This window comes from Vicia villosa, linkage group LG5 (assembly GCF_029867415.1).
Source record: "Vicia villosa cultivar HV-30 ecotype Madison, WI linkage group LG5, Vvil1.0, whole genome shotgun sequence".
Classification (NCBI taxonomy): Eukaryota; Viridiplantae; Streptophyta; class Magnoliopsida; order Fabales; family Fabaceae; genus Vicia; species Vicia villosa.
In genome coordinates, this window is record NC_081184.1 from 165,984,120 (window position 1) to 166,009,568 (window position 25,449).

Consider the following 25,449-nt stretch of genomic DNA (forward strand, 5'->3'; position numbering starts at 1 on the left):
TGTTGAAACATGTTTGTGTCATAACATTTCTGTTAAAATTGTTATAATGAAATGTGTTTCGAAGTGAAAACACCATATTAAAACACCATACTAAAACAACCACGTGAAAAACATCATGGTGTGTAGTTGGCTTTTGAAAAACACCATATTAAAATAACTTGTTTCTGTCATGCACAACCATGTGAAAAAAACATCATGGTGTGTGTAATTGGCTTTTGAAAAACACCATACCAAAGTAACCTGTTTCTATCATAACATCATGGTGTGTTTATTTGCCTTTTGAAAAACACCATGTCATTAAAAATACATACAAAGAAGCATAGTTTCTATCATAACATCATGGTTTAGTTACCAAAATAACAGTATACTCACCAAAATTACATACTAAGGCCAGAACACAATAGAAGCATAGTTACCAAAATAACAGTATTGCACAACCACGTAACAGTAGGGTACCTAACAGCATAACAGCATACAACAAGAACATAACAGCCAGCCTAATTCAAGTTTAAAAATGACCCAAAATGTTTGGTCATTACAAAACAGCTAACAACAGAATATATCAAACAACAAAGTAACTATTCTTGGGTTGATGGCGGTGCTTGGGATCCTCCTTCAATGACCGTTTGTCCAGCCACTTTGTCAACCTTCTTTTTCGCCTTTTTATTTCCACCTTTAGGAATCGCTCTCTCCGCCGCTCTCTTTCCTTTACACGTTCGTTTGTTATGGCCAAAACTACCGCATTTTTTGCACTTCACAGTTTGTAGACTTCTAGGCAGCGTATTTCTTGCTCTTGGTTCATCATTTGCCTTGTTGCGATTCTTTTTTGGACGACCGATAGACCTCCTCATGAATGGAGGGTTGATTGGATGAGAAACATTCACCGGCCATAGTTGAGGCCCATTGGTTGGCATTACGATATGGCTATAAGTAGCCAACACAGTAGATTTCCTATACACAAAAAACAATACATTAGAATATGTAGAACATGTAGTAGAACATTGTATAGAATAACAGTAGAACACGTTACCGATAAAACGATGAAACGAATTCTTCGGGCTCTTTCTTGGCAAACCATATGCACGAGATAGCGTGGCAACATGGAATTCCGGTTAAGTCCCATCTCCTACAGCCACACCTCCTTTGCAGCAAATTAACAGGATACGTCTCGACACCGTTTGAAACCCCAAATATAGCAAAGTCATCATCGGCGTGCCATGTCGCAATCCAGCCTTCAGCTTCCCTCTTTGTTCTTTCCAAGACTTTTTGAATGTTAGGACTGATTACACCTTTGTATCTACCTAACTTCTCCTTTTGAGTGGAAATTCTAACTGTTATGTAATGTTTGATTCCTTCCAGCAATGAAATAATCGGCTTGTCTCTATACTCCAAAATTGCTCGATTAAAAGCTTCACACATATTGTTGACTTGTAAATCGCATTGTGTGTTAGTCTTGAAATGAGACCTACTCCAACTTGCTGCAGGCACATCCATCATGTCTTTCCAAGCATTAGGATTCAGCTCTTTCATGTAATTCATTGATCTTTGCCATCCAGATATTGTTGTGGCCCTAGCTGCCCTCCATAGCACTTCCTTCATTATTATCCCAGGATATTTTTTCCTCCAATTACCATACAAGTGTTTAACACACAGCCGGTGTTCAACATGTTGGCTTGTCTCTAGAATAGCCGGTACCAAACCCTGGACACATTTAAATAACACATTATCAGAACTACTGCTATTAGTAAACTCCATAACAGAACTGAACTATATTGATCAGAACTGAACTATATTTATTAGTAAATTCAGAACTATAATTACATGATCATTAGTAAATGAAAAACATATTAGAACTGAATGTTAATTCATAATAGTAAATGAAAAACATATTAGAACTGAATGTTAATTCATAATAGTAAATGAAAAACATATTAGAACTGAATGTTAATTCATAATAGTAAATGAAAAACATAACAGAACTGAACTGCAGAACCATAAATGAAAAACATATTAGATGTGCTTCATATTAGTACAGAATGATGATAAAGCCATAATTACTAATCCATTTGTTGAACTGCAGAACCATAATTATTAGTAAATGAAAAACAAAACAGAAATGAACTGACCTTCTGTTGATCGGATATAAAGCCATAATCGTTTTGTTGAACGGAATTTAAGTCGTCAAGTAATAAGTTAAGGAACCACTGCCAAGAGTCCTTCGTTTCAGCTTCCACGACAGCATAAGCGATTGGATAAATCTTGTTATTTCCATCCTTACCAATTGCCCCTATTAACTGACCTCCATAATCCCCTTTTAGAAAACACGCATCCAATCCTATTAAAGGCCTACATGTAGTTTAACAACTCCTCGGCGTAACTCCTTAGATGGTTAAACTGTTCGCGACCAGCACCTTGAATCAATTCTATTGCCTTCCTCTTGGCTCTATATGCTTGATGACTTGATAACTTTACCCCCCATCTTTGAAGACATTCTGCAACTAGTCCTTTACTTTTCATTTCAGGAGTGTGTCTTAACGTATCCACAAATTTACGAGCTAACCATTGTGTCGTCGCTTGTCTATTCTTGGCTGTCCTATGACAATTATGTTGATCAATGAAGCTAACAACTTGCCAAAATTGATTGGTAGACCTCATGCTAAACCTAATATGAAATGGACATCCTTCAATACATTTGACAACAACTCTCCTCTTGTCATTTTTCTTGATCACAAGACTCTTATTTTTCTCCAATGCAAACTCCTTGATGGCATCTTTGATTTGTTTTTTATCCTTAAACATCATCCCTAATTCAAGTTTTGTGGATTCCTTGAAAGTTGGATACTCCTTTATCGCATCTTCAGCATCACTATCCGGTGGAGTACGAAGCACATCTGAATCACAACTATCATTATCAGAAATAACATCCAGCCTTGAAGGGTTTTGTGTAGGAACCGTAGGGAGAATTGTCGTCCAATCAATTACAGTATCACTACCTAAATCCAACTCATCAAAAATAGCTTCATCGTCCTCCTCATCTTCCTCACTACTCATCTTATAATCAGGATCAGATTCACTATCACTGGGTTTTCGACAAAACTTCACTGGGTTTTCGACAAAACTTCCCCGATGATGTATTCGGAGTCTCACATATTGACTTTTGGATGGCCTGCAACAGAACACAACTAACTCACGTGACATGTTCAACACTTTATAAATCAAACAACTTAAACTATTCAGAATCTGGGACCACATAATCTGGGACCACATAACAGTTTAAAAATTCAGATTTGGGACCACATCATAAACAATTCAGAATTGGGACCACATCATTTACAATTCAAAATTGGGACCACATCATAAACAATTCAGAACTACAACCACGTCATAAGCAATAGAAGCATATGAAACACATCATAAACAAAGACCGAATGGCTTAGTGAAAAGGACGAACCAAGAAAGAGTTACCTGGAAACGAAGCTTGGGGTCGCCATTTCTTCAACTGATGAAACGAACAGCGTAAGTTCAGTAAACGCAGAGGGTTGTTCGTTGTTCAGATGAAAACGAAAACGAAAACGAAAACGAAAACGAGATGAACAGTGTGAAAATGGAAACGAAAACGAGACGAACGAGATGATTTCAGACAATTTCTCACAGCAGCCTAGGGTTGTTCGTTGTTCCTCTCTTCATTGTGTTTATGGTTCTTGGGAAATTTCAGAGTAATGAATGGATTATGAGAAAACCCTAATTTCTAATTAAATTAAATTGGGAAAAAAGAATTTCCATAATTAATATTTCATTATTATATTATATTAGTGATTTTAATGGAGGAAAATGACGTGGATTTTGTTTCAAAATGCCAGCTCATATAAAAACACGCCACGTCATAAAAAATCTGTCCCAAATTGACTGAGGGACTAAATTCAAGCAACAAACTTAAATTAGGGACTAAAATGGTGGTTTTGAAAGTGGGGGGATCAAAATCAAAAAAAATGCTAAATAGGGGGACCAAAGTTGCATTTAAGCCAAAATTAAAAGAAAAAAAAATCGTCTCACAAACATTCTTCCCTTTCCCGCGTTATCATCTGGCAAAATTCAAAAGGTAACTGAACAACAACAATCAGATTCCGTTTCAGCGTGAATGAGCTCACACCAACAATGGCCGATTCAAAGAAGCGATGGACGGTGACCTACACAAAACACATCAAACAGAAACGCAAAGTCTACCAAGACGGATTTCTCGTGCTCAACGTCTCCACCACCAAGGTTTTCTCTCACTCTAAATTACCTTCAATTTTATTGAATCAATCGTTTCTTCCGATCGGAACTTCACATTGAATTTACTCAATTGCAAAATTGCAAAATCTCACGAAGTTTTTTCGCTCAATTTCTGTGTAGTTGTCGCTGTATGATGAATGCGAGAAACTGTTGGAGTGTAGGCTCTTGAAGAGCGACGAAACTGTCGCATCTGGTGAGAGTTTGACGTTCAACGGTCACCTTGTTGATATCGGTAGTCTCGAAGGAGAAAACAAGCCTGAATCTAAATTGAATGTTGATAAAAAGCAAAAGAATGTTTTCAGATTCAGAACTCCTGGTATGAACTCTCTCATAATCTTTTACAATTTTATAGATCGATATATATTATGTATCTAAATGTGTTTGAATTAGTTGGATTTTGTTAAAGGTAGTTGCGGACTATGTAGCACCGACACCTCTACAAAAGATGTGTCTGTGTGAGTGTTGTTGTTCGAAATCGACACCGACACTTGTGATTAAACTTAATTTATTTATTTTTTCAAGTTATTACTGGTGTCGATGTATCAATATAGGTGTCGTGTTTTCGGTGTCAGTGTCTCATAGGTTGAGAACTTTGGTTATAGTGTGTACAAAGCATTTTATATAATGATCTTAATTGCGTTAACTAATTTTAATCAACTTGAAATTAATTATTACCAACTTTCAGTTCCTTTAACAACTCCAACTAATTTTAACAATGCGTTTATTTATTTTTGCTAATTTTAGAGGTACCATTTCAAATGTTTAATCATGATTTACTGCTTATGTCTTTCTGATGCATGTGTTGATGCAAAAGATGTCAAAGGTAATGCGAAGGAGACTGTTACGCAGACACAGAAACCTCTCAGTCCGTCACAGAAAATTATCAAAGGTTAACATTAGCATCATTATTTTCAGAATTTGGCTTCTAAGCTTTGTGAAAATATTTTTGTGCTCTTAGATTATTCTTGTTGAGTGTCTTGTCTAGGAGTTCAAACTATGATGGCATGATGTATTTTTCAAAGTACACAAAGATCATTATGTCCATAGTGTCAGTTTTCTCGTTTGTGTATTTTTGCTGATATAGGTCGAATTAGATGTTTCCTATCAACTTATTCCTTATGCGGTTTGGGCTATTGCTACAAGTGATGATGATAATTGATTAGCCGTAGCCTGTAGGTACTTATATGATTTGCAGTGCGGTATAGTTGTATAATTAGTATGGCTGTAAATATTGCAGAATTTAAGAAGAGAGAAATTCTTAAGTATCAGTCACCAAAGATAAATCAGGAAATACCAAAACCTAGTTCAACAGGTTAGTGTAATGCTGGGTTCACTCTGCTTTGCTTGCCTTATTTATCTTTTTCTATCATTCTGGTGCAAATATGGCAATGCAGCATTGATTCTTCCTAGTTTACTCTCTCTTAAGTTCAAAGTTGAGATACATGGGGAACATGACACTATATTGTAGGACATAATGAGAAAGAAACTTACTTTTCTTGTTATATTTATCTTCTAACTATTAGAACTTTTTTCTATATCCAATTAGAGTTGCAAGTTCTATACACCAGTCAAATGACTCAGAAGGCAAAGAAGTACCATGATGGTTTTTTACGACTTGATTTAAGCGGCTCTCGGGGGGCACAGGTTCACTTTCAAACGTCTATTTCTTTTATCAAAAGTTCAATATATGCTTTAATTTCAGGATATGATTGGTGAGGTTATTTTAAATTTTTAATGCATACATACTAAATCCTTTTTTTGTTTGTTATTCTTGTATTGTGATCAATGGCGTGCTTGGATTAGCTTAAATACTAAAATTGTTTTCATAATTGTTTGTAAATATATTTATCCAAACAGGTTATAAATCTTAAAATGTCCCAGTTGCAGTCAGGATTACATGAAGGGCTTAATAAATGGTTATCCGTCCCTATTCTGTCTGTATTTCAGGTTAGGCTGTTTGATGCAAGCAGGACGCTCTTAGATAGCAGGTTTCTTAAAAAAGATGACGTAATAAAACCCGGCGAATCAATTACATTTGATACATATTTGGTTGACATTAGTGAGGATCAAGTAAGTCATAAACCAGATTCCAGTGTTCAGGGACACAATTGCACTAATATAAAGAGAATAGAGAAGATAGACAGACAGAAAACTTCTCTTGACACTGATAGCCAAGTTACCGTTGGAAAACGTGGTTAGTTGACAATTATACTTATTGTTTCGAAAATATGTTGTATTTGGCCAGTTGTTTTTAGTTGCATCAGTTATTTTTCCATTTTGTATTTTATTTAATAGGATCATGATAGATGTCATAAGCATTTCCTATTTCTCATAAATTCTTAGTTACACTAATTTTCTTTCTTGTTACTCAGTTCTGTAACTTCTAGATGTTTTAAAATTGAAGCAAGAATATCAATGTAGAAGAAAAAAGTGCAGAGTCTTTATGTGCCAGTCACTAATAGGATTTGGTTAATGAGTCAAATATGATTTACATTATGCATGTAGCTGTTCTATTTAATGACAACACTTGGATCTAAAATATAGAATTTTTTGCACTTTAAATTGACAAAGTACTTTGCCTTTTCAAAAAATAATGAAAAGAGTACTGATTTTATTACGCGAGATCTTACATTTGAGTGGTTATTTTCACTGATTTTTTTTAGAGATACAAGCCATGTTAACTGAGTTTCAAACAATCACTTTACAAAATTTTAAAATCGAAGCTGATATACTGAATTCCATGAAAATACACACACACACACACACACACACACACACATATATTCATAGTATTTATAGTTTTATCATGAATCAACAGAAACTAATAAGTGAGTCAATTAATGAGTTTTATTCGTTCTTTCCTATGGATTCCTTCTTGCTTGTATATTGTTAGTTTCTTTTGAAATCCATTATTGGTTGCATTTGTTTTCTGCTTTGATTGTCTTTAGTTTTTTCTTCTTCATTAACTGTTCAGCGTTCACCTGTATATCTCTTTCCTTTCCAATATAGAATGGAAGGTCCTATACACAACACAATTAACTCAAAAAGCAAAGAAGTATCATGACGGCTTTTTACAACTAGAATGTTGTGGATCCCATGGGCGGCAGGTTAATTTTCTCACTTGTTATATAATTTTCTTTTTCCTGTTTGTATCGCCACATGTTTCTTTATCTGTCATCAATTTGTTTGATTTTTGTTTATTTTGAAACTGGTTCCATGGAAATGAATTATTCAACTTTTCTTAATAACACTAGACCTTATTTAAACACACATTATCTTGGCACAGTGATAAGTTTATTAGTTGTCTTTCCAGGTCATACTTTATGATTTGAGCAAAAGACCTTTAGAACGCAGGTTTCTAAAGAAAGATGAAGTTATAGAAGCGGGTTCAATGGTATATTTTGCTGGACATTTAGTTGATGTTGGAGAACCTGAGGGAAGTCATCAATCTTCAGTGAAGTTGAGTGAACGAGGGACTGGTAGTGAAAATGTTGTTGAGAAGAGACATCAAAGACATGGGCAAAAGGCCTCTCGCGAGCTTCATCCATCTACTGCTAGAGGTTAGTCCTTAGCTATGCAGAAGTTTCTTCAAGTCATTTTATTGTTGTACAATTCTGTACTTCCGTGCATGTCATTCAATTGTTTTGAACTTACTATCATCCATTTATTTATACACAATGATCCTATTAAGAATTATCATATATTTCTGCTGTGTTATATCTTTTGTTCATTTAGTTTTTGTGTTTTTAAAGCTTCTGTCTTGTCTCTTAAAAAAGCTTCTGTCTTGTTTTAGTTGTTACCCATTAATGACACCCATCCATCTCAAAAAATGAATGCAAAATAATAAATAATAGTTAATAATCATTTAGGATTAAAGAAGAAACCTCCTTAATATCAGTGATGTTACAACTCACAAGAGACAAGGAAGCTAAGAATATTGGAAATCATTCACAAAAATCACAATAAAAAACACCAAATCTGGCACTCGAAATAAAAAACACTGTTTGAATAGCATGACTTGATAAGAGTTAGCAATTTACTTATTGGTTTCATGTGAGGAATCACAAACAACTTCAAATTGTGCTATACATGCATGAATCAATCAATGCAATTAATGATTTAGTATCACCAATTTGAATCAAATGATTCAATTTTCAACAACTTTTTCTTATATGCTTTAACCAATTCTCATCAAAATATTGGATGGTCAAATATAAACGAAAAAAAACTAACGGCGTGCTATCGGTATTGGGTGCACTCTGATAACCATGAGCATGAAGCATGTCTTGAATGAGGAGTGGACAAATTTTATTTTTCACTCTCATCTGTTTATGGTTATGTCATGCAGGACAACCTTCGAGCAAGCCTTGTCTTCGGCAAGGTGCAAGCTTGAACTCTCAACCTTCCGAGATAGAAGAGATCAAACCAAACAAGAAAGTCCCAGTAGTCAAGCCTTTACATGATGGTTTGTACTTCGTACCTCTGGTCTGGACTCTAATCTTCCTTCTCTTGTTTGCGTTATTGCACCCTCCTCCCCCTCCCCCTCTAGCAGGAAAACAATAGAATGACCGGTGGACAGGTTTTGGTTTTCACTCTCATCTATTTATGGCTATATTATACAGGACAGCCTCCGAGCCGGGTTTGTCTTCCGCAAGATACAGGCTTGAACTCTCAACCTGCGATAAAATCAAACAAGGCAGTTCCGGTAGTCAAGCCTTTACGTGACGGTTTGTAACTATGGTCTTGAAGCCAAATTTTTTTATTCACCCTCCACTAATAGGAAGTTGTGACTTAACATCTATTAGTATATCTTTATCAATACACCTCTTTATAATTAAGTTGATTTGTCATGCCTAATTCAAACTATATTGCTTCCATATTCATGTTAGCTCTGGCATCTCTAACTTTACATAATGAGGGAAGTATCAAAATATAACTTGGCGAATGGCAATAATATACATACAACTGTGAAATAAGATAAATTATGAGCTCCCTTTGACTATATAAAATTCGATCAAGCTGATCATTCTGCAACAGAGACACAGACATGTAATGCCTGTGTGCTATGATATGGGGCTTTTCATCAACATTGCTTATCTCAATATGTCATTTCATTATTTGTACATGTGGCTGATATCTGGTTATTGTGCAGTCAATCAGATATTGTCCTTTTTACAAGGCCCTAAGACTAAGCCTCATGAATGTTACATCACAGGTTAGATGCGTAACCTTGTATGATATCAATCTGTCTTTAGATCATAATAGCGTGACTATGTTGGATTTATATAGGTGGCCGATCTCCCAATAAGTCATATCAAAATATTTTGGATAGTGAATCAATGGAGACTAAGAAATATCCTGATATTACACCTACCAAAGGCAAGTCATGATGGATATTTTGGATTTCTTGCTCTTTTATTTTTGTTTTTGGAAAATATTAGTAGCTGTTTTTTGTTTTGACTTTTAAAATGTTAGTAGCACTGTTGATACTTCTTAATTTGGGTTCTGCAGCAACTTCTGGTGGTGGCAGTTTCCAGTGTACGGAGAATGTCAAAGTGCCCCACCAGGTCTACTCTCTTTCTCTCTCTACATTTTCTCTAGTTGCGATTTCATAACGTTGCTTTCTGTTGTTCATTAAACGTCACAATGAAAATATTAGCTCTTGGTCTTAGAGGATTGGTTGAGATTTTTTAAAAAGGCCGAGTACAATTATTTAGGAGCATGGTAACCGATAATAGAGGCCAAGAATGCAGAACGTTCATGTGATTTCTATGGCATTAGTTTCGTACTTTCTATATGGTTGAGAACTTTTCTCAGGCGTTGTTTGGCAACCGTAGAAAAATACTTTTTCTCCATGAATTTTGTTTGTTTTCTATACACTGCAAAATCATCTGTCATCTAAGATTTGTTTAAATGGTTTTGAAATTGTATATGTAGTCCATCTCACACAAGGAAGCTCAGCAAAGTATCAATGAGGCAGATTTTGACTTATTAATATCAAGTCCGGATGTTCATTCTTCTTGCCCCATTTCCAATGAAGGAGAGAGTGCGGAGGATTTTTCGCGTGAAAGTGAAGCATTCCCAAGCTTTGACCTTGGATTTTGACGTTTAATGCATCTTATGAGTATAACCTTATATCACATAATCATTTAAAATTGAAATGATTGAAGAAACATTTCCTGTCTATCTCATATACACAAACTGATGCGTGCATTTGTTCTATGTTGCTTCGTGCAGGTCAGTGACTAGAGTGTCTGATACATTGGTTCAGCTATTTTTCAACATTAGAAATGAAAAAGGAAAAGCTAAAGCTTCAACGTTAATGTAAATTACTTATACAAGGTTATTATCTGAATTAAAATTAATCCACACAAGGTTATATAATTCAAATATTGAACTTTTTAAATAGAATTGTGACATGGAACCAATACTTCCCTATAGCCGTTGCAGGGTAGTCGATTGCAGAGACATTAGATTTGAATAAGGTCCTACATCCATTGGCATTGCTTTGTGCAGTGTGGCCTTGGGAGATTCAAACACAAAAAGTAGTTTATTATTATTATTATTTATTTTATCTTAATTTATTTAACTATTCTATTAATTATTATTAATACAAATATGTTAATAAAATGGATTGAGATAGATGTTTTGCCCCCTCATGAATTTGAGTTGCCAAAGGTATAATCTTATCGGCTATTTGTAGATAACTAGAACAAAAAAAATAAAATGGGATGACCAAAGAATGAGGAAGACAATGTGTTCATAGTCACAAAATTCTTCATGTTCTTCATGTTGATCCTTAATATAATTGCTAACGCTTGCACGTGAAAAAGTAAAATTGGGTTTGATTTTGCTTTTCAGAGGGGCCCAAGGTATCCCCAATTGGTTAAAGATCGGTGGTAACAACCATGTTGAAGAGGGTAGGGGTTATCATTCAACAACGAAGGTGAAATGTGTTAGTCGAGCCTTATTAAAAGAAAAGGGCTGAAATGAGCATGTTGGGGTTGTATTTATGACTAGTTCTGGACAGTTGAATCAAGTCATATATACCTTAGTTTTTCCAGATTTGTCCTTTCTTCTTTTCTACTTTGCCCACCAATTGAGATAAGCTTCATGGTGAGTGGTAGGTGAATAACAAAAGGCACGTTGGGGTGCAGTCATGAAACCTAACTCATAGGGTTTATCCTTAAACACACAGGGTTTATAGCAACGATAACAAGGACATACTTTCTTTAACTTATTAGGTTTTACAGAACACTTGGAAAACGGACCCAAAACTGCATGAATATTACCTAAGATGGAAAAGGGTATCAGTACCCAAGAAGCCCAGATTTTGGATTTTCCTCCTCCATTGGATCCATTGGAGGTTCAGGAATATAGGTGTGATCATTGGGAAGAGTAGGAGCAATGACATAAACAACATACATGATTGGAAGTTGTTTCGTTAGAACGAAGAGGAAGCCATAGTTTTAAATTTCCGCTGAAGATGAAGATTGCAAGATGAATTGGTCAATTTTTTATTTTTTATTTTGAAAAATATATTTTGTGGCATCAAAACTTAAAACATCACCCCCTCACAATAAACAAACCATCATTAGAGCTTCATTCTAGTTAGAAAAGATCCAACTATTAATAAAGAAAGAAACCACAACTTTAATCACATCATTTTTATTAATCTTCTAATAAATTCAGATGAATTGAGCTTCAAAACTAGGGCTGGTAATTAGGGGTGGGAATAGGCCAGGCCGGCCTACAGGAGTCAATGGCCTAGCCTATATAAGGTCAGGCCAGACCAAACTTATTTAACAAAAAGTAAGACTTAGGCTTTTTTAAAAGCTTATTTAATAAAATAGGCCAGACTTAGGTTATTAAAAAAACCTATCAAGCCTTATAGGCCGGCCTATATTTTCATGTATATTAAAAATAGGCTAAATAGATCGGCCTTTATTTGCATGTTTATTAAAAAAAGACTAAATAGACAAGCCTATATATGCACATATATTAGAACAAAGGCTAAATAGGTCGGCCTATATATGCATATATAGGACGACTTATAAGATTTCTTAAATAATATGGATTAATTGAAAACCATCATGAAAATAGGCTTTTAGGTCAGGCCATACTCTTAAAAAGGTCAGACCGGACTAAAAAAGAGAGCCTATTATAGGCTACAGGCCAGACTCAGGCCTTTCAAATTTATCGTAGGCCAGACCCAGGCCCCATAAAGCCTAGCCTAGCCTATTTCCACCCCTACTGGTAATGACTCGAGTCGAATTTGCCTCTGCTCGACTCGACTCGTTGAAAATTGGTTCAACTCAAATATTGGTTCGAGTTTTTCACGAACTTTTTTCCAGCTCAAACTCGACTCGTTAGAAGTTCACGAACCATTCGATTTAACTCGTTAGGTTTAACTCGTTTACTTCACAAACTTAAAAGTCATTTTTTAAAATGTATTCTTTTAATATATGTGACATTCTAAATTAATATTTTTTAAATAATAAATATAAAAAATATAAAAGTTATAAGATTGTAATTTATACAACGTTGATTTTATTTGTATAATTATTTTTAAAAATATTTTGCTCACTTGAGAATATAAATTATCAATTAAAACCGCTATATTAAAAGAAAATATAGGGCTAAGATTTGGAGCAAATCTTTAAACCTACTCTTAAAAACAATATAATCCATCTCATATATAATCGAGTTGACTCATGAGCCTAACGAGTCGAACTATGTATAGTTCAAGTTCAGCTCATTTAGTTAAGAAATTTAATTTTTAGCTCATATTCTGTTCATTTGATTCATGAATATAGTTCAACGATTTAAGTGTCGAACTTAATTCAAAATTATTTTCGAGTTGGTTCGTTTCAATACCATCCATATCCAAAACCAACACGTTCAAGAGCACTATTACTATTTATAGCATAGATTGCATCATTCACTTCAATGAGAATGATAATACTAGTAAACATATAATTCATTTGGTCATCCACTATATTTGAGATCCTATCCTATATTAATCCATTATCAAAACATCTTTTTTATAAGCAAAATTATATATTAAACAAAAGAAAAAAGTTCAAAGAGGAGGGAACAAGACCAAAACCTTCATAACATCAAAGGAGGAAAAAGAAAACCAAAACATATAGGGACAACTCCCACCAAAGAAACTAGTGAAGCGGGCGGCTGGAGATATCCACCTTGAATCCTTTGCTCGCCTCAGACTGCTTGTTCTTGTTCTTCCTCTTTCTTTGGACCACCAATTAAAAATGGTTGAATTGTGTTTCCATTCAAATCAACAATCTTATCTTCCTAAGCCATGTTAGTCCAAGACTCACTCATAAAATTCATAATTTGTTGGGTCTATGTAGGAACAAACCTTAAAACTTACATGTCATTAATAGCTTAGATATTGAAATTTGACAAGTTAGAATCTCTCGATTAAGAAATTATCAACAATATAAATATAATAGAAAAAAAATAACAAATTAGTTTTCAATATCAGCATAATCAGTAATAACTTCATCACCAATAGTAAGAAAAGATATGCTCTTAGTATCATGCCTAATTTTAACAATCTAGTGAAAGAATTATGTGTCATATCATCTTCATCACACCATTTGATTCTAGCCTTATCATACCAAAAACTCTCAACCTTGAAACCCCAATCATAAAAAATCATTAAATTTTTCTCTTGCTCCATTAAGGCATCATTGTATGCATGATCATCAATTTTCTTATGTATAGTATCAAGCTCAAAGGCAATTATGTGAACATTAACATGGACATTACCAAAGATATTTTTGTTTCATCCTCTAAGAATGATTTTGATGTTCTTCAATTTTTGAGAAAGAATAGACATGTGATGACCATAATATTGATTATTCCAACTATATTTTATGACTTTGGCAGAATCAAGATGAGTGAATCACATATTCATAAATCTAAAGGAACCATCACACGTAATATTATTATATTTATAATCAAGCATAAGAGAAAATTGATCATAGTTACTTTTAGTAAGGGTGCAACAGGCGGTGAAGTCAAAGTCCAATTGGCAATCCAATGATGATTACAAATGGCTCAATCAAATTTTTTTCAATAAAAGTCTTCCCTATTCTTTTATTGGACACAGTCAAGAAAGAACCTCTAGTATGCAAAAGAATGAGATGATTGACATCACTCTAAGCTTGAAAACCATCTGAAAAAATTTGGAAGGGATTACCTCTATATTAATGAGAACTAAGAATATAGTGTTGAAGTCTCCAATAAAACACCATAGAATAATTTCACTTAAGTTTTGTTAGAGCTATGTTATCTTAATATAATTTGTAACACCATAAATAACATTAATTTTATAATATGAATTATTATATGTAACATGAAAACTGACATTTTTGTTAGAGATGTGGATAACAACACGATCAATAAGATTATCACAAAGACATCATAAAATAGGCTCATTCGAAGGCTTATTATTAACAAAAAATTTCAAGAGAAAACTCTTAAGTAACTTCTTGGAGAAGAAATATAATTCATCCAATACTAGAAATAATTAAAATGTCAGGCTTGGGACGATGACTAAATCTTTTAAAAAGCCAATTTGAACACCTCATTTGGACATGTTACTATAACTTGTCATATGAAGACTTTCCAATTTCTTCTCTCTTCCTTCTATCTTTCTTAGAGAGAACATGAGAGTAGTCCTCATTCTCCTTTTAATTAGAATTTTTCTCCTCATCGATCATATCTATCCAATTACCTTTTTTTTAGAAACATTTATATTACTTCGAATCATATTAGATATATTGACATTATTGTCACATACCACAATAATGTTTCCTTCAACTATAATTTTCTCATCAATATATTATATATTTCCTCGTGTTGTGTGTTGTACACAAACTTAGTGTATGTTTGGATTTTCATCAAGTTTAACAAAATTGCGTCAAGTGACCACGTTAACACAAAAACTCCATTTTCCAGCTTCCCATTTTCCACGTTGAAAGTGCCTCGGGACGCGAGAATGTCACACAAACGTAGTTCCAAACATATGCTTAGAGTTCATGAAGTTATCATAATCTTTATCATTGTTGCCTAATATAACATCATCATAACCATTGCTAAAAGCTTCACCTTCGTTAAGAACACTAGTATTTAGATAATGAGTTTACACACCTCAGGATGATAAGTAAGTTTTGAATTTTAGTTTTTTTTAGATCAAATGATCAACATTAATTACAAAATTTTGAAAACTTCATAATCAATATCAACATAAAAGGACTAACAATTTTTTTTCACTAAAATTTTGTCTCAAAGTAACTAAAAAGATGAACATCAACCAATATTCCAGCGGAATGACCAAAAGTCCAAAACTACCAACACTACCAACAATAAAATAGAAAATTTCTTTACCCACCTCCCTATGGGGGGTCACCCCCAGCGAAATTCCCAAACTACCCCTGCTTCGGAAATGAACTTCCGAAGCGCTTTTTTTTTAAAAAAATTTCCTTGATTCGGAAGTTCATCTCCGAAAACACCTCATGGGGGGTGCGTTCGGAGATGAACATCCGAAAACACCTCATGGGGGGTGAATTCGGAAGTTCATTTCCGAATTATGCAGAGACTGTGTTTTTTTTTAATGTTTTTTCTTAAACGCAACCGCATTTTAATTAAACGTTACCGGCAAATAAAATAAACAATAGATAGACTGAAAACACTAATATGATAAATAAACAAAAAAAAATACTAATATGAAAATATTATATACAAACCGAAATAAATAAAAATAGTGTGCTAAATATACAATCCAAAATCAAAAAATGAATAAACCCCACCACTACTGGGTGTGCCTAACCCGCTCACCCTGGGCCCTCCTCTGCCGCCTGTACCCCGCCGCACGGCCCGCATCAGTGACGATGATCTCCATCACGGCGACTGCCTCTGGTCCGCCCTGATGAATGACACCTCGATGCAACGCGTCCCGCCCAAGCATCTCTATCCGCTGGCAGATCGGAAGGAGATCAATGGCGTGGTCATCCTCCGCCTGCCGGTTCTCCAGGATCTCCTCGTGTGCTGGCCTAGGAGCGCCGGGAACGTCGGGTCTCAAGAGAGGATGGGACACCCGGTAGAACCATGTGACGTACCCCTCCACACTGTGCCAGTCCTGGGTGACCCGCATGCGACGGTACTCCTCCGGTACCACATGATGCTGCCACTCCTCCCATATGGCAGTGAGCTGCACTCTGGTCACTGTGTCAGGAGCAGCCTCGAAGGGTGACCTGGGTATGATCTGCACGAACCCAAACTGCCGCATGCACCGCTCCGGGAGATACCGGACCATGATGCCGGTCCCGCATGCCAACCAGCCTGAATATAGAGCAACCCCGTCGAAGGGGACAACCTGAGCATAGTTGGCGAACGACCTCCAGGTGACGTCGTCGTGCATCGTGCGGTCCAAGTACAGGCGGTATGGTCCCACCGCATCGTTCCCCCTCTGGAGGGCGTATCTGGCGGCCCTAGGCATGGCGTCAACGTACGCAGGATCGATGTGGAAGTCGTGGATGCGGGAGAAGTAGGAGATGATCCAGCTCTGAAACACAAATACGATAATGTATTAAAAATAAATACGAAACATAAATAAATAAATAAATACGAGAATGTGTTAAAATCAAACGTACCGTAAGCAGAGTGCAGGATCCGACCAGCTGCCTCGTCCTCCAGTTGGAGGCCTCATTCAGCTTCTGGTAGAGATATGCCAGAGTAGCTGCCCCCCAGTTCCACTGGTGAACGGTATCTAGGTCCATGAAATAGCGGAGGTAGGTCACGTCGACGTACCTGGCGCTCTTGTCCACAAAGCATGCAGCGCCTACCACATGCATGTACCAGCACCGAAGAGCGCAGCCGCGGTGATATTGTGTGAACAGCTCGTCACCCGCAGCCTCGGCCTTGGCAGCCGCGTCCAGATGGTGCTCAAAATAAGTCTTCAGTGTGGTGAACCGGATATGAGGCCCAGATGTCGTGGCGCACTCAAAGTGAGCAACCTCCTCCTCCATGCCCAGATAGAGCGTCATCCACTCGATGGCCTCGACCCTCTGGATCCGGGAGTGGTCCAACAGCGGCCCCCTAATCGGCAGGTGGAGAAGACACTGCACGTCGTGCAAGGTGATCGTCATCTCCCCAACCGGCAGGTGGAAAGATGACGTCTCCTTGTGCCAGCGCTCCACAAATGCCCCCTGCATGCCGGTGCTGATGGTGGTGTACCCGGTCATGCAGAGCCCGCTAAGCCCTGAACCTCGCACGTGGTCGTTAAACCACTGAGCTGCTGGTTTAAACAGACCGAAAATCTTCCTGGAGTGGTTCACTATTTTCAATGGCTCTCTCTCCTGTTAAAAAAAAACAAATAAGCGAGAAATAAACGGTAAAATTATAAAAAATGGTGACAAATAAACGGCTAAGTTAAAAAAAATACCTCTCCCTCCCAGATCCGCCGAGCGACGTGATCCTGGTAGTGAATCAGCAGGGAAGTGTCAAAAGGCCCTCCCGGAAAGCTTTCCACCTCCTGCTCCTCCTGCTCCTCCTCCTCCCCGACTGGAGGGTCAACATCCGGTATGACCTCCTCCTCCTCCTCATCCTCCTCCTCCTCCTCTCGCTGGCGGGAAGAAGATACCCGAGCCAGCCTACTCCTAGAGCCTGAAGCAGATGAACTCTCCACCAAGTCCTGTGGAACGCGGACACGGCGTCCCCGTCCCTACCCCCGTCCCTGGGTCGACGCCAGATGCGCCGCCGCCCGCTCGCGTCTAGCCGACGCAGTCTGGGACTCTCTCCCCTGTCTGATGCGTGCTGGCTGGTCTGACATGATCCTGTAAACAATCGAAATCGATTAATATGCGAGACAAATGAAAAAACAAAAAAAAAATGAACTTCTGGTACAGTTCGGAAGTTCATTTCCGAAAACAGAGATGGAGGTGTTTTCGGAAATGAACTTCCGAAACACCCCCACGCAGAGCTTCTCTGCAACCTCCAATGGCAGACCCAAAAACCTAAACCAAATCCATTTTTTTGCCTACTAAACATCCTAATATCAGTACTAAGCTATCTTAATGTCATTTTTTCAGATTCTAAACACCCTAATATAGTTTAATCAAATAGATCTAAAACTTGAAAAAACAATGATAAACTTACCAATTAGTGTTTAATGATGAGTTTGGTTGAGTTTGGAAGAAGAGTTTGGCTACTTCACACTTGCTTCTGCAGAAATTTCGCCTATGGAAGTGTTTGATGATGATTAGGGTAAATGATTTGGGGGAGGGGGAGAGTTCTGCTTAATCTGCAGAACGCGTTTTATTTCGGAAGTTCATTTCCGAAATTGTAGTTTCGGAAATGAACTTCCGAAATAAGACATTTTTTTCAAAAAAAAAGGCGCTTTCGGAGATGAACTTCCGAAAACACCTTTTTCATGCATTTCGGAAGTTCATTTCCGAAGTCAGGGGTATAATGGAGTTTTCACCAGAGATGGACTAGAAGATAGGGAGGTGGCCAAAGAATTTCTCATAAAATATACTAGTAGCAGTAGTAGATTTTTATTTTGCTCCAAAAAAATAAAGAAAACAAAATAACTGCATTTTAAATTGCGCCGTATGCGCACAGTTGGCCTTATCTGATTCTATCTATCATTCACCTTTCAGTAACATCACTCATCTTCTTCAAAACAATGGCATCAATGGCAACATCCTCTTCACTCAATTCAATTCCTCTTTCATCTTCTTCCTCTCTTTCCGCTCCTTCCATTCGTGCATTCTCTGAATCCAATTTCCACTTTCCCCAAAACAGAAACCACCATTCCAACCTCACCGTTAAAGCACAAACCCTAGATTTTACCAGTTCGTTCTTCGAAGGCGGATTCGGTTCAGGCGATGATCCGTTTTCTCCAGCAATCGGTTTTCCTGCCGTTGAAGAGAAACCGGAACCACAATGCCCGCCCGGACTTAGGCAGTACGAAACTATGGTGGTTTTGAGACCTGATATGTCTGAAGATGAGCGTCTTGCACTCACTCAGAAATACGAAGAGGTTTCACTTCTTTCTCATGCTTTTCTTTGTGTTCAGTTAATCAATTTGAAGTTATGTGCATGTTATCTTGTTACTTGCTACTGCTGGATTTGAATTATGAATTAACTGTTTTATAATGAGTTTGAAACTTGATGAATGGCTTGTTTTTATGTGTATGTTGCTAGAGGGACCTGATATGTTGGAATTGTAGAATTCATAATTCTAATTGAATGAATTGATTTAATTTGGAAAACTATGAATTAACGTAGTGCAAATCACAAATTGCTTTGTGAATTATGTGGTTTAAGAATGAATCAGTGCAATTCTGTATTTCCAATTCAAACTAAGGCTTTGTTTTGATTGACGGAATCGGCTAGAGCGGAGTGGTCTGGGTTATCAAGTATCCGCAATTGCAGTGCTATGGCAGATATACATGGCAGTTTTCGGGCTTGTCGCAATGATAAATATTGGCTGATAATGTGGGTTTTTCAGCTATAATCCGTTATAATGGTGCCATTAAGTGTCCTGTATGGCGGGATTTTTGCTCTCTGCCATGGACAACACTGGAGCGGTATGAGATGGAATGGAGTGGTATTTCATTGTTTAGATGATTTAAAATCGGATTGAGTGGTATGAATTTTATTTCATCACTCGCCATCATATTTCTTCCCCTCCGATTTGGGATAAATGAAGAACTTGCCTTGTTCAGTCCTAAAATGTTCAAACGATGGAATGGAATCTTCGTTCCATTCCGCATCATTCCACCCCACTCCTCTCCATTCCACTTAGTTCATTTTATGATATCCAAATGTTCGGTGGTTATTTATTTGTTAATTTATGTTACCAATTCTCATCAAAGAAACTCAAAACTTGGAGAAGCTTAAACCATTGATTGATGAAGGAAACTCAAAACATAATGAATGTAGTGCTGTTTGGTTGTGTTTGTTTCTGTCTTCATTCTTTTAGAACAGACACTTGATTACACTCAACACCTTGTTTGATTAAGTCATTGCTCTGTTTTGTTCTTCACAAATACATGCTCCATGCAATCACTTTATGCCTTTCCTAAAAGAAAGGAAGGTTGATGTTATGTCCATAAACAATGTGAGGGTACAAAATCATGAACTACCCTTTTATAAAGAATCATAACTTGTGAATTCGCTGTTACTTATGAGTTGAGTTTTATTTATTTCTTAGTAGCTTCTATGTTATACGATCGACTGGAAGGTGAGACTCAATAACTATCTATCGTTTTGTTCTGTCGGGCTTATTGTTTAAATTGTATTCTCGACTCGTTGCTTAAAATTATTCCATTGAGCACTATACTTCATTCATATTACATATGTCATGGTGCTCTACATTATGTCTCTGAAACTTGTGATTTGATATGGTTTATGATTTAAAAACAAGCTTCATAATTAAAAATTGCAACCTTAGAAGAAGTGACATTCTCATAGACATAGTCATTTACATTTCAAGTAATAATATCTAAGTTTGTGCTGCAATGTAGATGAATTTGATGAGCTATTGAATTACGCAAACTAGATTTTTACGCCATTCTATTCTCATTTGAATATAACACACTATTTCTATGATTTTTCTTTGTGCAGCTTCTTGTTGCTGGAGGTGGCATGTATGTAGAGGTTTTTAACAGGGGTATTATTCCACTATCGTATAGCATCCAGAAAAAAAACAAGGAAGGAGAAACTAACACCTATATGGACGGCATCTACCTCTTATTCACCTACTTCACAAAGCCCGAGTCCTTAAAAGCCCTTGAGCAGACACTATTGGCGGACGATAATGTTGTCCGATCAACGAGCTTCAAGATCATCAAGAAAAAGAAAGATAAGTGATAAAAGGATGGATTGAAAATAAAAAAAGAATGTAGCATTCATCATTTGTTGTTATGGTGTTTTTTTTTTCTTTCATTTTCATATGGATTCAAGTATTTTTGTAACATGGTTGTATTAAATTAAGAGAGGAATGTATGTGCTATTACTTAAAAGCCAATGAGTCTACAAAATTTTGTTAAAGGATTCATATTAGACAAACACTAGAAACTGTTACTTAAAAAATAAGTAACATGTTTCTAATTCCTTACAAAAAGTCCATATAAACTTAATGTTCAATAGTCACTGCATCCAGAAATGTGAAAAAAAACACTAATACAAAATCTGCTTGAGCACACTAATACAAAATCTGCTTGAGCTTGAATTCCATTTAGGGTTTGAATGGAGCAAAGACAACTACTGAATTGTGTCCACCAAATCCAAATGAATTGGAGATAGCTGCGAAAAGGATAATAAATAAAGGTCAATAACATATAATTTTTTTATTTTTCATTTTTATCAATATTCACACCAAAACAACACCCTACTTACCAACACTAACTTCATGCTTTTTCTTGAAATTAGGGACAGTATCAATTGTAACATCCTCTTCCAAATTCTGTAGAAAAATGAAAAATAAAAATCAGATTTATTATTCATTAAGATTATGTGATAGTCAATTTTTTATCCAAAGATTGATTAATAAGATGAGTTTCTAGGCTAAGACAGTACTTCTTGGTTAATGGTTGGATGCAACCAGCCTGTAGTTATTGCTTTGATAGTTGCTATAGCTTCCAAACCACCAGCAGCACCTAGACAATGGCCAATCATTGACTGAAAAAAGAAAAGAAAATCTATAATCATAAGCTTCAAGATCAATAAGAGGAAGTTGTTAGGGTTCTAAAATATTTAAAGTAAATACATTTCTTACCTTAGTCCCATTCATTTTTAGTTCTGATGTATCCTTAAAAACCTTTTTGATTGCATTAACCTCAGCCAAGTCACCAGCTAGTGTTGATGTAGCATGGGCATTCACATAGTTCACCTTAACAATTTAGAAATTAACCAATTAATATTCATCAATTTTACATATATTTGAATCGGACTGAGTTTGATGAAATCACGGTGACACTGTGATTTTGTTAAAGACTCGAAATATAGTTTTTTTTTTTTTTTTGCCAAAATCACGACTGTGATTCTGCCAAGTTCATTGTCACTGCTCTCTTTCTTACCTCTTCAGGGGAAACACCGGCGTCTTGTAAACCCTTGCTTATGCAAGATGAAACTCCAAATCCATCCGATCTCGGATCAGTCATGTGATGAGCATCACATGTTATGGCACCACCCAAATATTCAGCAATAATTCTTGCTCCTCTCTCTGTTGCACTCTCCAAGCTCTCCATTATCTTCACTCAATGATACAAAATCGAGTTCAAAGAAAAACTTATAAATACACAATGCTAGTAAAAATAAGGATTAAACTCGAGTAAACTCATGAAACAAAACAGTAAGTTTAAGACTTTACCAGAACACCAGCGCCTTCGCCAATGACAAAACCATCGCGATTCTTGTCCCACGGTCTTGAAGCCTTCTTAGGCTCATCATTCCTCTGAGATAAAGCCCTGCAAGCAACGAATCCTCCAACACCAGAAGGTATAATCGAAGCTTCAGTACCACCAACCACCATAATATCTGCTTCACCACTTCTAATGTGATGAGAAGCTGCACAAAAGCAGTAATTCGCTGTTGCACAAGCAGTAGAAATGGAGTAATTTGGTCCCATTAGTCCTGTGTCTATAGCCAACAAAGCAGAACTCATGTTAATGGTGTAGGGAATGAAAAATTGATTGATTTTTTCATGTCCTCTATGAGTCAGAGCATCAACAGCATTGTTAATACTACTTACACCTCCCATTCCTGTTCCCACTAGAACTCCTATTTTTGTTTTATCCATCTGTTACAAAAATTTAAGTATACGTTAGAACATCGACTCCGCTTCAAAAAAATTAAGTACAGATTATGAGAAACACAAATACTAAACACGGTATTTGTTAACGAAGTTCGACCAATTCTGCAAACTTCGGATTTTTTTTTTTTTGGACTTACATTGTTGAGGGCTTCATATCCAAGATTAGCATCTTCAAGTGCCCTCTTGCCAGCAACTAAACAATACCTCGAGCAATCATCGAGGCGCCGATCATTCTCACAATCAATGTAACCTTGTGAAGAAAAATCGCGTATCTGACCGCCGAAACGGACGGGGAAGCTTGAGGCATCAAACCTATCTATTAGGCTTATTCCACTCTCTCCTTCAAGAAGCTTGTTATAAAATACATCTATGTCACTACCAAAGACAGAAACAAGACCCATTCCTGTTATTACTACTCTCTTTTTTGGATCTTTCTCTCTTTGAGGAGCTGCCACATTTGGAGAAGCCATGGCCTTGATTGTTTTGTATTTCTTGGCTGCAATGTGAGTAGAAAGCTTCAACTCCAATGTTAAAACTAGATAAACATCAAGAATGTTGAAAAAAATAGATATTTTAAAGGATTACTTGTAGCTAAATTGTAGCATTTTGGCATGCATGCAGTTGAAAGCATTTGCACTCTTTGAGTAAACCTAAGACCTTCATAGTGAACCAAAGATACCTCAAAAAGACATGTACTAGAAAAGCCAGTGCATGCCATGATGATTTTTGTTGTTGTGAAAAGTGATGTTGATTTTACATGCAAAGGAGTGAAGTTTGAAGTATGAGTTGTCGGTGGAAGATGAAGAGGAAATTATATAAAAGGAAAGGTTTGTTTTCAGTTTTGTTTGTTAAGTGTGCAACTGGTTTTATTTGTCCTGAATTGTATGTAAATAAAATATTATCTATGGGGAAATAAATACTGTTGTTATGAGTTTTGGTTTGCATTTCTTCCCCTTAAAGGAACAATATTTTGACACGTACAAGTTATGTACTTAATACATATATAAATGTGTAGTAGCGTTTCCATCAACCTTGAGTCTGCGCATTGAGTATCCGAACCCTGGTCTGTCCACCCATTCTTTTAAGATGAATGATTTGGTCGATTTCAAATTTGTTGATCATTGCGACGGTAAAATATAATCTGATTATAAAGTATTGTCTCCTTTGAGAGTAAGAAGCGATCATTGTTTTATCATTTGAAATATTCGTCGATAACTTATTAATACGCGCCAAATTAACAATACTATAAATATATTGTGATAGCTATAGTACTATAATGTAGTGTGATGTGGAAATTTGATGTCAATTTTGATGTTTAAATAACACAACTATTGCTTTTAATTTCTTAACTACCTACATAACTCCATTTATTCAACCTTCAATAAATAATGGCACAATTTTCGAAAGAAATGAAAATTTGTTGGTGGAGTGTGATTATTGTGCAAAACTACTAGACTGACACATTCAAGGAATACGTACTACTACAAAGTTCTTGTGTGAGACATTTTGTCTTCAAATAAGAGGTTCTTTAAATTGTTATATCATATGCTACAATATTTATTATTTTTACTTATTTGTACTATTTTCTAATTAATATTCTCTGTCCCACAATATTTAGTGTACATTTAGTTTTCCATTATTTTGACACGTTTGACACTCATAATTGATTCTATCTAAAATAATTTATATCTCAATTAAAAGTAGAGCAAATATCAATACAAAAAAAAAAAAATAGAGCAAATCACACCAAAAAAAAATAAAAAATAGAGCAAATGTATTATATTGGAAGATTTTACACTAATTAAAATCATAATTAAAAATTTTTAATATCACAAAATTATGTTAGTGAAAAGCAGATGAATTTACCCATTCATTTCAAAGCAATTCATATTCATTGAGAGCAACATCAATAGTCTGTCAATCTGTTTCTACACTCAGATGTTTTCTTTGTTGTAGGTAAAGTTCTTCTGTTGGTTTTGACTTTAGGATTTAAAATGGACTTGTTATGCTAATAAGTTTTCTTTATCCAGTAGTATCATTTATCTTACACCTACACCAACTTCATAGTTTAATTATTATTCAATGATATAAGAATCATAAATACTCCTGCCACTCATTATTATCAACAAACTAATTATTTTAAATTTTAATTATTATTATTATTATTCAATGATATAAAAATAAAAAATACTCTTGCTAGGTATTTTTCAAAATCAATAAATTGATCGCTTTAGCATTCATTCACTTTACGAATAAAATTGATCATTACATTGTCAATTCCAAAACCTTTTACAATCATATTCAAAGCGAACACAAATAAA

At 35.9% G+C, this 25,449-nt stretch overlaps 3 protein-coding genes across 5 annotated transcripts; 2 read left to right on the forward strand and 1 right to left on the reverse strand.

The window, feature by feature from the left end:
* The first annotated feature begins 4,079 nt into the window (after positions 1 to 4,079).
* LOC131608107 (uncharacterized) lies at positions 4,080 to 11,311 on the forward strand. 3 transcript variants are annotated; one of them, XR_009285505.1, is made up of 16 exons: positions 4,080 to 4,263; positions 4,396 to 4,591; positions 5,090 to 5,164; positions 5,513 to 5,587; positions 5,822 to 5,919; positions 6,223 to 6,469; positions 7,285 to 7,382; positions 7,589 to 7,835; positions 8,624 to 8,740; positions 8,898 to 9,002; positions 9,428 to 9,490; positions 9,565 to 9,654; positions 9,787 to 9,842; positions 10,213 to 10,399; positions 10,513 to 10,617; positions 10,717 to 11,310. XR_009285505.1 is itself a non-coding variant. In XM_058880039.1 (15 exons), exons 1-14 carry the CDS (start codon positions 4,156 to 4,158, stop codon positions 10,378 to 10,380), a joined length of 1,743 nt encoding a protein of 580 aa, XP_058736022.1. In that variant the 5' UTR covers positions 4,080 to 4,155; the 3' UTR covers positions 10,381 to 10,399; positions 10,513 to 11,310. The 3 variants fall into 3 exon arrangements, 2 of the variants coding, with proteins under 2 accessions (XP_058736022.1, XP_058736023.1); XM_058880039.1 differs by having other exon boundaries at positions 10,513 to 11,310; XM_058880040.1 differs by lacking the exon at positions 5,513 to 5,587 and having other exon boundaries at positions 10,513 to 11,311.
* A 7,615-nt stretch (positions 11,312 to 18,926) lies between these two features.
* Positions 18,927 to 21,340, forward strand: LOC131603738 (small ribosomal subunit protein bS6c). Its single transcript, XM_058876160.1, has 2 exons — positions 18,927 to 19,348; positions 20,938 to 21,340. Exons 1-2 carry the CDS (start codon positions 18,992 to 18,994, stop codon positions 21,181 to 21,183), a joined length of 603 nt encoding a protein of 200 aa, XP_058732143.1. The 5' UTR covers positions 18,927 to 18,991; the 3' UTR covers positions 21,184 to 21,340.
* A 67-nt stretch (positions 21,341 to 21,407) lies between these two features.
* LOC131603737 (3-oxoacyl-[acyl-carrier-protein] synthase I, chloroplastic-like) lies at positions 21,408 to 24,031 on the reverse strand. The gene is made up of 8 exons (XM_058876159.1): positions 23,714 to 24,031; positions 23,266 to 23,624; positions 22,685 to 23,113; positions 22,392 to 22,565; positions 22,091 to 22,204; positions 21,892 to 21,993; positions 21,712 to 21,778; positions 21,408 to 21,618 (listed from the first exon to the last, which is right to left on the reverse strand). The coding sequence occupies exons 1-8, from the start codon at positions 23,844 to 23,846 to the stop codon at positions 21,551 to 21,553; spliced, it is 1,446 nt and encodes a 481-aa protein (XP_058732142.1). The 5' UTR covers positions 23,847 to 24,031; the 3' UTR covers positions 21,408 to 21,550.
* Between the last annotated feature and the right edge of the window lie 1,418 nt (positions 24,032 to 25,449).